At 35.5% G+C, this 15,135-nt stretch overlaps 1 protein-coding gene across 4 annotated transcripts in view; it reads left to right on the plus strand.

The window, feature by feature from the left end:
- Positions 1-15,135, plus strand: part of PICALM (phosphatidylinositol binding clathrin assembly protein) — a 64,245-nt gene that overhangs the window by 23,390 nt on the left and 25,720 nt on the right. For all 4 annotated transcript variants that reach the window (XM_056496719.1, XM_056496801.1, XM_056496873.1 and 1 more), the window contains exons 2-12: positions 2,334-2,476; positions 4,635-4,710; positions 5,937-6,039; positions 6,851-6,944; positions 7,452-7,563; positions 8,885-8,991; positions 10,168-10,209; positions 10,917-11,002; positions 12,215-12,338; positions 12,667-12,803; positions 14,552-14,652. In XM_056496719.1, the coding sequence (XP_056352694.1) occupies positions 2,334-2,476; positions 4,635-4,710; positions 5,937-6,039; positions 6,851-6,944; positions 7,452-7,563; positions 8,885-8,991; positions 10,168-10,209; positions 10,917-11,002; positions 12,215-12,338; positions 12,667-12,803; positions 14,552-14,652 (1,125 nt within the window). The remainder of the gene's footprint in view (positions 1-2,333; positions 2,477-4,634; positions 4,711-5,936; positions 6,040-6,850; positions 6,945-7,451; positions 7,564-8,884; positions 8,992-10,167; positions 10,210-10,916; positions 11,003-12,214; positions 12,339-12,666; positions 12,804-14,551; positions 14,653-15,135) is intronic.

Consider the following 15,135-nt stretch of genomic DNA (forward strand, 5'->3'; position numbering starts at 1 on the left):
CAGTGTGGGATGAAGGATACCGTCTTCTGCTGTCTGTACTATGCTGCTTATAATATAATTAACACAAAAATTGCTGTTCTAATTTGGTTGTAGCTGTGCAAGTATTTCTTTGCCTATTTAGCATTGCTCATGAAAATACTTTCGAAAGAAATTTCAGAGAGATCTGACTTTTCTGAGATGTATGTGTGTAGGTACTTTGAGGTATTAAGACACACCAGATTGTTGTGCATCTGTTCAATCAGCATTTTGGAGAGAGAGAAATTTCACGTTTTACTAAACTTAGTTTGTAGTAGCTGCAGTTTTGTAGAGGCTCCCTTGTTTGTGTTTGCAAATTTACTTCCACTGAAGGCTGGGGTTGCCTCTGTACTTCTCTTCTTGCCTAGGCTCTCTCCCAGCTGGTCACTGGTTCCTCATAATGTACTTGCACTCTCTCCCTCTGTGCCCCCCTCAGGGTTCATTCATATGCTTTTCACATAAACACTCATCAGTCCTGTGAGGGATGATTTTCTGAGGGTTACAGAGTAAGCCCATTTTCTTTTATACGCTGCAAAGTTCAAAGTTCAGTGGCATTTCAGACAACTTTTGTCCCAGCACAAAATATAATCCACACTGGATATTTATTTGGGGTGGGTTTTAAAAATATTTTTAAATAGTGGATTTTCAAGTGCCACCTCTTCATTTGTATTATTTTTTTTACTGCTGGTCTGTTGACAAATGTTGCATTTAGGAATAGAAGTTCTCACTTTCTAATATGCACTGGCACCTCTTAGGACAAAATGTATGACTTGACATCCAGTGTATACCTTTGTATTTAATATATGTTCCTGCCAGATAGCCTTGCACAAATCTGCTTGTGTTATTATTTAGGAGGGAAGACCTGAAGGTGAAGAAGCTGCAGGGCTTGGTTTTAATGATCCAGTTCAGATCACGTCTCTTGCTGAGTAATATCCTGGCATTGTCTTAACAGCCCCAAATCATCATCCAATAATAGATAACCATGACTTAAAAATGAGGTCATGAATGCCTGTAGTCATCACAATTTTACTTGTAGATAAAAGAATATTTATCTCTCCATCTCATTGCATTTATGAATGTGGAAATAATTTCCTGCTTGCTTCCTTTAATACTTAAACATGTAAATAGCAGCTTTTTCAGTTCTGACCGTATTAGTTCTGAGTATGTGGTAGCTGTGCTTACCTGCTGCTCTGGCTGAAGGAAGGTCCTGTCTTTCAGGAGTCCTTCAAGGTGAATGGTTGCTCATAGCAAGATATAAAACTGTCTTCAAAGGTGAAATGTTTGCCTTCAGATTAAATGGGTGTTTCCAGTATGTCTTGGTAATCCTTAGGCAGGCATAGGGCATTCTGAAGTCTTGATTGTTATTGAACTGCAACCTTTGGCAGGTCTGTCAGTTTGAGTGAAAATTACTGGATTATTTTTGGAGTGATAATAGTAGGAAAACTTCATTGCTACTATGTTGCATTAAGTTAAGCTTTGTATTAAATAATAGGAAGCTGTATTATCATATAGTTGTTTCTGTTGTATTTGTCAAGTAGTGTTGTGATCTTAAGTCATTCTTCATCAGCCTTTGGAAATAAGTTACTGTATGATACATTGTTCTCTTGGTTGTGCTGAAATGTTTACATAAGTGACACATAAATGACACAGTAGTCCAGCTAAACAGAAATTGGAAAGCTTTGTTTTAGCTAGCCAACCTCAGGTCTTGTGCTCCTAACCATCTCTTTGGTTAGGACCAAACCAACTTTGCTTGAACTAAATTAATGTCAGTTTCTGGCCTTGTTGCTAGAGACTCCTTTTTCCACCCGACATTTCCTCTGCCCTTTTGAAGGTGTTGAAGGTACATTGTATCAAGACTAAGCAGTATTTGAATCTTTTATTACTCACTTTGAACCGATGTCTGAAAGGGTATACTGATCCATTAAGAGCCCAGAAATCTGAGATTACAGTTAATTCTAGTCAAAATCTTCCAGTAAAACTTAATTAAATGGTACCATGTAATAATTATTTTGCTATTTGATGCTTTAGGTGTTTGAAATCTGAGAGTTGTTATTCAGAGGTAGTGCAAATCATTATCGTACTTCTGCTCCAGGGCCTTCTAAGGCAGCTGCAAAAGCAGTTGAATCTTGGCAGTGAGCAGTGTGAACTTTGTATTATAAAGTTCTGATAGGCCAAAAACATGGTGCTTTTCAATATTTATTTTACTGGAAGACCCCTCAGTTTTCATCAGAAATATTACTACATAAAAAGAATGTACTGATCAACATTATTGATCTTCCTTCACAGAATTGATAATAACACAAATTTCTGTATTGCAGATTTAATCCAGTGCACAAATGAGATGAATGTGAACATCCCACAACTGGCAGACAGTTTATTTGAAAGAACTACCAACAGTAGCTGGGTAGTGGTCTTCAAATCTCTTATCACAACCCATCATCTAATGGTGTATGGAAATGAGGTAATATAAAAATGATATGTCTGAGAATAAGGAGTTGCATCTCCTTATTCCTGTAAATGTCAGCTAAATGCTTCCACTGACTCCTTTTGTGAGACAGTCTTTGGGTTTGCCTTTTTGGGTCCAACTCTGCATGAACACAGATCTCATTTTCTGTTTGTCTCTACTGTTTCTACTTCAAAGTGTGCAGTTCTAGAGTAAAAAGTAAGTGTCCCAAATGCTGAGAGTACTTTTTTCTATGTTTATATTCTAATGATGAAAGAAAAAACCCAAGAAAAACTAACTCACATGGGATTCTAAAAGCCAAAAATGGAAACATTTTTACCCTCATGTTGGGACTAACCCTCTAGTCTTTTCTCCTAGATAACTTGATTATAGATTAATTTCTACCATCACCCACTAATCTCTTGCAATGAAAACAAATGTGTGCCTATGAGTTGGCTTTGAGGGTCACCCTAGGACAGGGTGAAATAACACCAAACTGTTAACAATTGAACAATTTCACAAACATAACCCCAAGTTACACAAAAAGGAATAAACTGCTTTGTCTCACAATTTGAATTCCTCTGGAACCTTATTGCTTGAGATACCCAGCCAAGCATATCAGCAGCTTGAATGTTTTGCCTTTAAAAAAATCGGAAAAATATATTTCTAAGGCTTTCTTAGAAAATGTTTGTAAACATTCATTTTTACTGCAGACAGTCAGAATAAGGAAAGCTACATAAATTTTGGAATTGAGATAGGTTTAGCAAATTACCAAAATGTTTCTTTTCAGGTTGCATTCAGAGAACTGCTTCCTCTGACTGACTTCCTCTGACTGGGTTGGAGGGGGAGCTTAAGTTTTTAAACATATACTCGTTTCGCTTGCAAGTTATTGCTGGTCTGGGTGAAAATCTATTCTGTTAAGCTAACTAAGCCACAAGAGGGCAAACTTCTGTTGATGACTTGAAGCCTAAACTTTTTCATTGGGTTAATTTTTCAAGACAGTCTACACACTTTGCACTTTGAGTCATATGAATTTTAAACTGATAACAAAAGAGTTCATAGTAATTAAAGGTATTTCATGGGACTACTGTCTGAAGTACTTTCCTTTAAGAATAGAATTTCCAAACAAATTTTGCTTGCCAAATATATTACAGAGGTAGTGAGGGTGAATGCTGCTCAAAATGAAAGTTTTCACAGTTGGAAATAGTACTTGAACAATGTGAGTGCAAATTAATTATAGCACCATTTAGATTGCAAAGGACATTTAAGATCAAGTCCAACTGCTAAGCCAGCCCTGCCAAGCCCACCACTAACCCATATCCCCAAATTCCACATCTGTGTCTTTTATATACCTCCAGGGATGGTGCTGCCAGCTTTGGCTTAATTCCTTTATACTAGGTACTGAGTGCCTTTATTCTTTTCCACTTTTTTCTATGTAATCTACATATGCTAATGGAAGTGACGAAGTAGTACATGTTCCACCAATCAACACTGTTTTTTGTCTTTTGTCAAAATGTTTCTTGCAACTGAATGATTGGTTTCTTTTAGTAGCAGCTCTGTACAAACTTTTTTTCCTATAAAATTGTGTCAGTGATCTGAAATGTGGAACATGAAAATAGCATCATTCACCTTGTGAAGCATAATTTGTAATTGTGTATAATTAGAAGCATTATGATGGTATCAATGCTTTATATGGATTTTTGTGCTTGATATTTGATTTATAAGCAAGCTAACATTTACATCACCCTATTTTCATATTTAAGCTAAGTACCATTATGATTGTATGCTGAGCAAAGATGACTTGGCTAATTGATAAAATTAAATCAGTTGTTATAAAAATGAAATCAGTGAATCAACTATGAGCATGTAAAATGATAATGTATTTGGAGGGATTTTTCCAGAAGTTCAGAGTTCCGTATTCTGGCTTAAAGTAAGCTGACTAAACAAGGCGTTTGTATAAAATGCTACTGGGATTTGTTCACAGATTTATGCATTAAAAAATAACTGGTTTACTTCGATAGTTTATCTGTTTTTTTTAATAGTTTCCAGATTTGAAGTCAGTCTTAAGGCAGAAAGGCTGAATTTTATAGCCTGGATAAAAAGTTTTTAGTACTGTTACCTCAGTTCCTTCTCCTTGGTAACACAGTAAAAGTGTTCAATTTTTTCTCTTATCTAGCGTTTTATCCAATATCTGGCGTCCAGAAACACATTGTTTAATTTGAGCAATTTCCTAGACAAAAGTGGATTGCAAGGTAAGGTGTCTTTTTTTCATTAAAATTTAGCAATGTGCTGAGGAACGACAAAGACAGTTTGGTTACTCTAATGAACCCTGTCATTTAGGAAGTAACTTTTGTGTCCATTTTACCCCAGAGTGCATTTATTAAATAAAATGCTGTAATGGTGTGGCAGGAGTTGTCTGCTGGAGGAACATGTTGCATCTTTTCTAACAGGCTTACTTAAAGGCTTTTGACTTTCTCAGCGATACAGATCTTAGTATTCCTCTTATTTCTATAGAGATAGACCTCTCCAAATGAGGCAATTTTGATTGTTAGCTTATTTTTTTAAAAATGCATCACATCATGTCAGTGAGACAAGATCTGTATCTTAAAAATATAAAAAATACTTTTTTGGGAAATTGATCAAAGACCATTCCATTTATCTTTGAGACTAATTCGGTGGGCAAATAAGTGTTTCTCTGGTTCAGATTTTTCAACTGAAATAGTCCTCCAAGCTGTTATGCTGCACTTCAGTGCAGATCTGACCATACATGTAGCTGTCATTGTTTTTTTCTCCTTAGGTGGTTCCTTACTTTGTGTACTCTTCTTATATTTTTCTGATCTTTGCCAGAAGTATACTAGAACAGGCAGCCAAAGTGGTTGCCTGAGAACAGAAACCCTCTCAGTTATAACCAAGGCTCTACCAAATCGGCATTTTCTTGAGTTTTAACTCCTATGTTCTCAGCATAGACTATGAACAGATCTCTTTCTGAGTCTATACCCCTAGATTGACAGTTATCAAAATATTTCCTATCACTCCTCTCTTAACACAGAAAAATTTCTGTCATATTGTAGTGTTTCCATCAAAGCTTTTTTTTTTTTCCTGTTCAGTTGCAAATGAGACAAAATTGCAGAGATGATGTGAATGCCTTTGTGAATGCATCATTTAATTTTTTTGATAGTAATTTCTATTGTAGTATAAGAGAACTTGCATAAAATACTTTGTTTTGCTTGTGGAAGTAATTTCCTTAGGAAGTGAAGTGTAAACTTTTGCATAGTTGAGGTTGTCTAGATATTCGTGGTATTGTCGGTTTGATTTGCATGGTGAATACGATGACGTACGCAGTTATTTTCAGATTATATTTTTGCACAATTTGCATAGTTAATGGGGCTGTCTTGTGCTAATATTTTGCACTTTATTTTGAGTAACATTTTTATTCTTTGATTAGGTAGGTATTAAACCTCTAAAACTTGTTTTTTAGGTTATGACATGTCAACGTTTATCAGGCGGTATAGCAGGTATTTGAATGAAAAGGCAGTTTCCTATAGACAGGTGGCTTTTGACTTCACTAAAGTAAAAAGAGGGTAAGGACTGCATTTTGTTCTACTCATCTTGAAGTTTTCTCATATGTCCTGTAATTCAAAAGAAATACTGATGTCAGCTCAGGCTTAATACAGACAATGACTTCTTTTCTCTTTTGAGTATCTCCCATGACACACAAAGGCTCAACTACTCAATAGTGTATATTACAAAACATATTTTACTTCTGTTATTATAATCTTTTATCTTTAAACATTAACAGTTTAATGAAAAGGAATGAAAGATGGTATGCATGGAAGCCTATATTAAAAAAAAAAGTTTGAACAAGTCTTTCACAGTAGATTATATACTTTCTCTTTTGTGTAATATAGAGGAAATTTCATGTAGTCTCTAGAATATTTTTGAAAAAGCATGAAAAACATACAACTTTTTGCATATTTGTTATTCTTTCTTACCTCTTTAAGTTGAAAAGAATCCAAACTGACACAAAATAATAATTGGGTGATTGAAAAAAGAATATATAAAAATTGCTTAAAAAATAATCTTTAGAGCTTTTTTTTTTGTTGTTACCCGATGCATTATAACCATCCTATATTTCTAAACACTATCAATTGCATTTTCTCTGAGTAAAACTTCATCTTGGATTCATATTTTGACCAAATAAATTGTTATCTTTCTGCACTGGAGTTATTATGGTGATATTGGCTAGACATCATTCCTAAACACCATAAGGATGGCTTTGTATGGCAAAAACATAAATGATTTCTCTGATGACCTGATATGTTTTCTGTTGTTTCTTACTAACAATTGCCTTCAAAATTCATGTGAAGAATTTTTGCTTTTTATTCACAACAGGGCTGATGGAGTGATGAGAACAATGAGCACAGAAAAACTTTTAAAAACTGTACCAATTATACAAAATCAAATGGATGCACTTCTTGATTTTAATGTAAGTTTAGCAGCATGTACATTTCTAACATACCGTCAACTTCTTGTGCAAACATGTAAAATAGGTCAAGATTAAAGGTCTTGAACTTGTTCCATGTTCTCTGCACAGCCTAAAGAGCAAAAATAATTTTGTTCATTGGTATACCCCCAAGAAATCAGAAAAAAAGATACAATGCTCACTGGAAAGAATGCTTTGTGCTAAATTACTGTGTTATTATTGTGTACCTTATGTAAGAATTGCTTGTTTATTGAAAAGCTGATTATTTCTGCCCTCTGTATTTTAGTAATGTTAGTTAACATTAGGATTGTCTAACAAAAATGTCTGCCAAAATGATTTGATTTAATTCTGTGATGGGAGAAGATGTTAGTTTGTTATGGTGTTACTTTCCCCTGATAGCCAGTGAGATGATTGGAAAGCCTGTCTTGAGACAGCGTGCTGGAGTTTAACTATAAGTTTTCCAGTAAGAGATCAATCCAGTTCAATTAACTTTTTCTCTCATCTTCTCAGGTTAATAGCAATGAACTTACAAATGGTGTAATTAATGCTGCCTTCATGCTTCTCTTCAAAGATGCCATTAGACTGTTTGCGGCATATAACGAAGGGATTATTAACCTCTTGGGTAAATACAACTGCTTTCTGCAATGCTCTACTCTGGGGGGAACTCAGTGGATGATTCACAAGAGCTGCTCTCTTGAGAAACTGAAACAGTCTTACTGAAAAACATCAGCATTTTACTGTTATTTCCAATGTTTGTCTGTGCAGTTGCATTTGACATTGCTTTGTACCCTGGGATAGGTCAAATCTAAAAGCAAAGCCCATCCAAGATTTTATTCACTTCATTTTTTTTCTTGCACTGCTTTGTTGGGGATTTTTGTGTGCATTGGTTTTGAGTTTGTTTTTTTAAGTTTTATCTTACTGTACTGCATGGCAAACCTGAATTATAATATTGATTGGGCATTTTCTTAAGAAACAATTTGTGTAGTAAAGGAATCAGTTATGGTCAGTTAAAAATCTGCAGTCACAACATCAGCGATTGCTTGGCTATGTTGCTTTGTTTCCGTGATTGGCTGTCTTATGTTCCCAGAGCATATCTTATATTTTAAGGAGAATTACGAATTCAGGTTTAAGGCCCTTTCACTTGCACATACTGGAGATGAATGGGAGTCTAAATTTAGGAAAAAAATTAAGTTTAAAGTAATCTGTTGACTTGCTTGACGCTGTGATTGGATGAAGCTACCTGGTTGCTGTCATTACCCAGTGCTTGCAAAATGAAAAGTAAAATCCAGAATAAGTAAGTAAGGGACAATCTGAAGTCAGTCAATGTTCCAGTCTAAAGCCTTTGTCACCTTCCTTTGCCTTGGTAAGAAGTAATATGCAGTTGCTTTCACTTATGCTTTGAGTGAAGCTTAATAAAAAAAAAAAAAATGCCTTAAAAGGGCTTTTCAGAAGAGGAGTGGAACCCTCTTGATTTCAGCACTGGTGTTTTCTAATCAGTTGTACTTCACCAGACCATAGTAAGAGGCATTAGTTTGTCAGAGAAGATCAAAATCTTGCCTGATATCTGGCCGCTGGAATAGAGTAGATATTTTAATGCTAGATTGTAAAACTGCCTTTTTGTTTATTTCTTCTTCTTCCCAAGAAGATGGATTTACATTTCTTTGAGTGACCTATTCTTAAACTTGATTGTCCCCTTCAAAGTGGTTATGCTTTTGTGGTATCTAGTACTGGCAAGGTAAAGTGTAATTGCGTGCATGGAACCAATAGCTCACATTTGACAGAGCTTTTGTCATTTGGTACAAGTTAGGCAACTCACTTCTGCAGTTATCATAATAACAGATCTGCAGGTGTTTTCTGTTTGTCTTGGTTTATATGCTTTTACTTTGCATCTCCTTTGCAAATCTTGATTTCTTATTTAATGCAAATATTCTTACTGTTTCTAGAAAAATACTTTGATATGAAAAAGAACCAATGCAAAGAAGGCCTTGATATATATAAGAAGTTCCTCACTAGGATGACACGGATCTCAGAGTTCCTTAAAGTTGCAGAGGTAAACTTAAGTCAGTAAACTTTGCCCTTTATTTGAAACAGCTTATAAAGTGCTTATTTTATCATAAAACAGATTATTCTTCCTTCCTGCTTATTTGCTGTTCTCTCAAGGGTCATCTTGTTCATCTCTACCTACCCTGGTGATTAGTTCATTTGAGGGCAGTATTGAAAAACCTGACTGTGTAGTGCTTTGTAGTGCTTTGGCTTATCTTTTACTCGAGGAGACTGTATTCATGTGCATTTTAAAAATTTCCTTGGTTATGTAATACACGTGAGCTTTCTTTAAAGAATAGACTTGCCTTAAACAAACAAAGGAGCTTTGTGGTGATCTGCTTTCTATTATTCTAGTTGTATTCTAGTTTGAAACACACAATTCTACCAGAAGTTTTAGATGAAATAACAGCTTCACATATAAGCAACTGAGACAAACAGATGAACATGGGATTTCTTCAAGATTTCTTGCTGTAGGTGTGCTTGTAGAGGGAAAAGCAATTGGCTTGCAAAATGTTTAGTTTGTGGGGTTTTAAAAAGAAATATGTTTAGTCTGTGCCTTCTTGTTTCTAGAGCACTACTAAATTAGTGTCCTAATATTATGAAATTTTTCAGTTGAAGTGTACTCCTTTTTATTTCCTTGGTGTTCATATATATATTCATATATATTCAACAAAAAAATAAGCCTTCAAGCTTGGCTTGTCTGTCAGAGGTACTATCTTCAGCTGATAAGATTATCCATTGAAGTTGAGAGTATTGATCTTTGTTGTAACAGTATATGTCCTCCTAAGTTTCATCTGTATTTTAGAAAAATGTTTCTTTACAAAGCTTCAAAGGTGCTTTGTTTCATCAAATATATTCTGTGTATCAGTAGGTCTGAGAGTTTGCCATGTAAATTGTGGGATAGGCAAACTTCTCCATATTCTAAAACACTGGGTTCTTACTCTCTTATTTCTAAGATTCTATCTGTTAAAATATCTGTATAACACAAATACTTCAATGTATATGCAGTTAACAAGAATTTATTACAACCAGCCATTACAGAGTACAGATTCTGGAGATTTAAAATGTATATTGAACAGGTTTGTACTTTTTGCATTACTTCATGTTAATGTTGTTTACTTTCTGAGCATCTCTGCTTTCAACAAAAGCAAACAGGTTCTAAAGCTCATTTGTTTTATTACAGCAAGTTGGAATTGACAGAGGAGACATACCAGATCTCTCACAGGTAGATAAACTTATTATGTGTTTGCCAGTGCATGTCTGTTTTTTTGGGGTTGCATGATCAGGAAAAACCTGCCATTGTGGTACTAACTTACGTGTTCTTGTGTGCATTGTCACCGGGTTACCTCTAAGTTTGTGATTAAATCCAAGCTCTGTCAGAGCCTGGCTTTTGTATTCTGTGATCCTGTTGTAATATATTTATATCTTTTCTCTCATTCTCTAATTTAATTTTAAGATAACCTTATTTCCATCATGCTTGAAGACACAATTTATATCTGTGAGGTCACATAATGAAACTCTTACATGATGTTACGAAGCTGTGGTTTTCAGCAGCATTGCTTTTGGCTATATGCCTTTTGGAATTAATGTGAAGGCTTGCAGAGCATGCACAGAGAAATGACTTTAGGTACAAAGTCCTTCTTAGCATCTCTTAAAATACTGACTGCTTCTGATGGTCTGCTTGCTGTTTCCTAGCTGTTAATTTTAAAATTTCTGGACTTACTTCAGTCCTTGCTGATAGATCATTGTGATGGAATAATGTAGTGAGAAGGATACATCACCTTCTACTTGAAGTCATTAAATACGTACTGAATGCAGAGAGAGGATAGAAGTACTCTGGGTTGTTGTACCTGCTGCCCTACAGTTGCATTCTCTGAAAATATTTTAACTATTGGTTTCTTCAAATGTATTCCCCAATGTCTCTCTTTGCAGGCACCGAGTAGCCTTCTTGATGCTTTGGAACAGCATTTAGCTTCTCTAGAGGGGAAGAAAATCAAAGATTCCACAGCTGCAAGCAGGTGCTTATATCCTTGTCCTTTTGGACAATTTTCACATTGAGTGTTAAATCTGGTTTTTTGTAATTTCACTGTAAATTGGGACTTGAGGAGGCTTCCTTAAAGGCATTGTATGAGCAATGATGGATTAGCAAGTTGTCATGTCTTAAAACAGCTTCTTCCAAGTCAACAGAACTAGAATCTAAGGACCTGTAAGGACCTCCTCTAGCATCCCTACTTACACTTTTAGCATTTGATCCTGAACATCTGGAGATGTAAATTTCTTTCACATATTGCCAGCAAATGTTCCTTTTATATTAACAATTGGACTTCTGTAAGGTATGCAACATGAATAAATACATGTCCTTAAACTTTTACATCTCAATCCCTGTTTTGTCAAAAGCAAGGAAATACTTCCAGAAGTCCTTATGTTGAGAATGAATTTTAAAAGTAATGGGAAATTAAAGCCATAATGCATATGGTATAAGGCATTATACTATTGTGAGTGCTTTCCAAAACACAACAGGCAATATAGAGAAGTCCTCTACATGACATATTTCATTGTTTAAATTTAAAAAAGGATAATATTGGCGGTAAAACTTGTAAAATTAAACAACATTTTTTTATTGAATGTTAAAAAACTAAGGCAGTAATATTTTATAAGTTCTTTATGGCAGTGGCTATTAGGGCACGATTTTGCTCAGGCACTCCTTTTTAGAATATCTGCTTTCTTTTGTAAGATTACTCTGTTAAAAGTGAAGTACTTGTTTTAAATCTTTTTGCATACTCTTAAACATTATGATAAATTAAAAATTTCCTTTGGGATATATTAGAGGCATTGATAGTTTGTTCACTTAGCCTATTAAATTAACAACAGTTTGAAATGGAGCCCAGATGATTGGAGATTGCTCTTTTCCCGTTTACCAAAAATCACATTATTTGCAGGCACACAGCAAAGGCTTCAAATGTGAATTTTGTGATACAGTTTTGTGAAGCATTGAAGGTAGAAAACCCAAAAGCCAGTAGAGTGGACAGTGTGATTTCTGGGCATTTTTAATTTTGCATTTTATGTGATGTATTTTATTTCAACTTTTCAGTTGTGCAGTGTAAGATATAGCAAACATTCTGGAGATCTCAGAAGAAGACTGGGTGGATACAAACAAAGTGTGTTCTTTAGAAGCTCCTATCATGTGTCATCTGTTAACAGCCAGCTTTTCTCCTGTCCAATTACTTTAGGGCTACCACCCTTTCCAATGCAGTCTCTTCCCTTGCAAGCACTGGCCTGTCCCTCACAAAAGTGGATGAAAGGGAAAAGCAAGCTGCATTAGAGGAAGAGCAGGCTCGCTTGAAAGCTTTAAAGGTAGGCTCACAGAATTTTAAATTGAAAGTACTTTTCCTGTGTTCTTGTTGATAGTCTATTAGGATTCTTAAAGAAGCAAAGGCAAGAGTTATTAATGCTGAACAAGTACTGTTGGCAAAGTCTGAAAGCAGAATTATGTGTACTTAGATGGTACACTTTGTGGAGGGTTTGTTAAAATAGTTTTCTAAAACATTTGTGACACTGCTGACTTGTAATTATAAGTGGCTAACACTAGTGTGTGGAATAAAGAATTCATTAGTTCTGTTTTATTTACCTCCAGTGTCACACAAATGTTCAGATTTCTAACACCAGCTCACTTTTCCAACAGGAGCAACGTCTAAAAGAACTTGCAAAGAAACCTCATACCTCTTTAACCACAGCAGCTTCTCCTGTGTCAACTGCAGCAGGAAGCATAATGACTACACCAGCCATTGATATTTTTTCTACCCCTAGCTCTTCTAACAGGTATGCTGAATCCTCCACTAGGAGATGTGTTGCAGCTAGGGTTTCTTCTAAATTTCTGCCACAGAGTGTTTGCACCAAGTTGGTTGGGTGTAGAGTACATTGGCAATGTGGTAAGAAATTATAGTGAAGCTGATGGGAAAATAGCCTATTGCAGTAAATAACATTAAACTGTGTTCTCATCATCTGTTTGCAGAAGTTTCTGGAACAAACTGACTGCTGATAGCCCTTGTAGCTGTTTTAGTCAGGACACCAAGTATGAAGTAAATAGCTGAATCATTTATAAGAAGCAAGAGAATCTCTCAGTGTTAGTAACTGAAAGACTTCCTTGTAAAAAGATTTTTTTTTAATTGCTTTTTAGAGGCCAGAAATCTTGAAACAGGTGTGTGCTTTGAACTTGAGTATCTGAACTTGCTTCTCAAGTCTGAAATACAGAAACATCTGATAAAGTTTCTTCGAATAGACAGAAATGCTGCATAGTGAGGACAAGACTGTTTTCTTGTAAAAAAAACACTGAATGCTGTTTTTTCTTCATGCTCAAATTTACTTGCTGGCAGAATGACTGCTATAAGCAAAGAACAGATTTTACAGCAGGAGCTGTCATGAAGGGGATGTGCTGGGTCAGAAGTTCAGTGACTTGCTGTTAGGTCCAATGTGCTGGTTAATCACTGTCATTATCTTGAATAAGCTTTGCCTTGAAAATTATCTTTGTTCAGCTGCTCACATTACAGGGCAGTGCCAGCCCATGCTGCTTTTTAATAGGAGTAGCAAAATGTGATTGCAATCACTGCTGAAATGAATCCTGCAATACTGAAAACTGAATTATACGAGTGATTGGGTGAGCAAGAAAATATAGAGATCTAGGATGTCAGTACTAGCCATTAAACTCTTGTGCTTGTCTCATTTAAATAAATGTTTGGATGTCAGAGTGATTCAACTTCTATGCAGAGTAGAAGCCATATGTGCAGATTTGGGTTCATTTAATGTCCTAAAAGGTTCTGGGAGAGCACCAGTACTATTTTTTTTTTTTTTTCTTTTTTTCCCGAGACTTATCTAAAGTGTGAAAGGAACTCCCTGCAAGAGGATGAATTTTACTCTTCTTGTTTGACTGCCTAAATTAATGCAGCAGTTGTATATAAGCCTTCACTCTTAATTTCCTTGTGATGTTATAAGGTCTCAATTTGATTTTGAATAGTCTAAAATTTAAATATGTTTTCATTCACAGGCCTGATGTGTGATCAAGTGTTTCAAGGCCTCTTACATTTTGCTTTCCCCAAAGTTCTTTAATAGCTTATGATTGTGAGGTAGTTTCTCAGTAGCGATTGTAGTGGAAAGATCTGAGTTGTGGAATTCAGAGTAATATTTTGGTGGTGCAACCCACTAGAGTTCATTTTGTCCATCTATTTTTCCTGTGTTATGGAGTTTTCATGAGGTGACTTTAAAAGCTGATGAAGAGTTCTGAACATAACATGCCTTTGCCTACTGTTGGACTGTGAGGACACCTGTCTTTGTCTTGGACAGCTTTGAAAAAAGTCCCTTGGCATAATATACAACTTATCTTGCTAAACTGACACTTTTTTACAGAACTGAAAATATGAAGCTCATTAGCCCTTCTGATTTTGGCTCAATTCTGTCCGTTTTGTAATAAGTATTTTGTAACAAAGCTTTCGTTACTGTTGACAGTGGCTAGCATTTGCCTATATTGAAAACTGTGATGTAGTTCAAACAGTTGTATTAATTTATCTTTGTAGCACTTCAAAGCTGCCAAATGATCTGCTTGATTTGCAGCCAACTTTTCATCCGTCTGTGCATCCTATATCTGCTGCTCCACAAGTAGGAAGTACCTGGGGAGGTAAGAATTCTGAGTTCGATTAAGGCTCTGATTGCTATGGCCATGTTCCTGTACATGTTGCCCCTAATCTGGGGGCTATTTCTTCCTTAAAGAGAGAGATCTTAATAAGACATTACAAGCAAATAAAGGGATGGTAAAAAGTAAAATCTGTGTATGGATTAAAATAATGTAGCAAAATAATGTGTTGATTCTAACTTATTTTGATATATCTTATTAGCAAAGTTACTTTAATTGTTGACCAGCTCTGTCAGCCTCATAACTGCTCTGTTCAAGATTCACATAGCCAGCTGCAGAAACAAAGCTGTTTAGAAGCCAGTTCAGTGAAGACAGGCTGTGCTGCAAACACAGGAACCTGAATGTAAAATTGATTGTAATATGTGTTCTAAATTTTATCTAATGTTAAATCAAATTTGCTGGTGATAAGGCAGAACTTGGATGAGGCCTGAAAGGAGGTACTTGTGACAACTGTGCATAGAAAGAAAG

The sequence above is a fragment of the Oenanthe melanoleuca genome, chromosome 1 (genome assembly GCF_029582105.1).
Source record: "Oenanthe melanoleuca isolate GR-GAL-2019-014 chromosome 1, OMel1.0, whole genome shotgun sequence".
In the NCBI taxonomy this organism is placed as follows: domain Eukaryota; kingdom Metazoa; phylum Chordata; class Aves; order Passeriformes; family Muscicapidae; genus Oenanthe; species Oenanthe melanoleuca.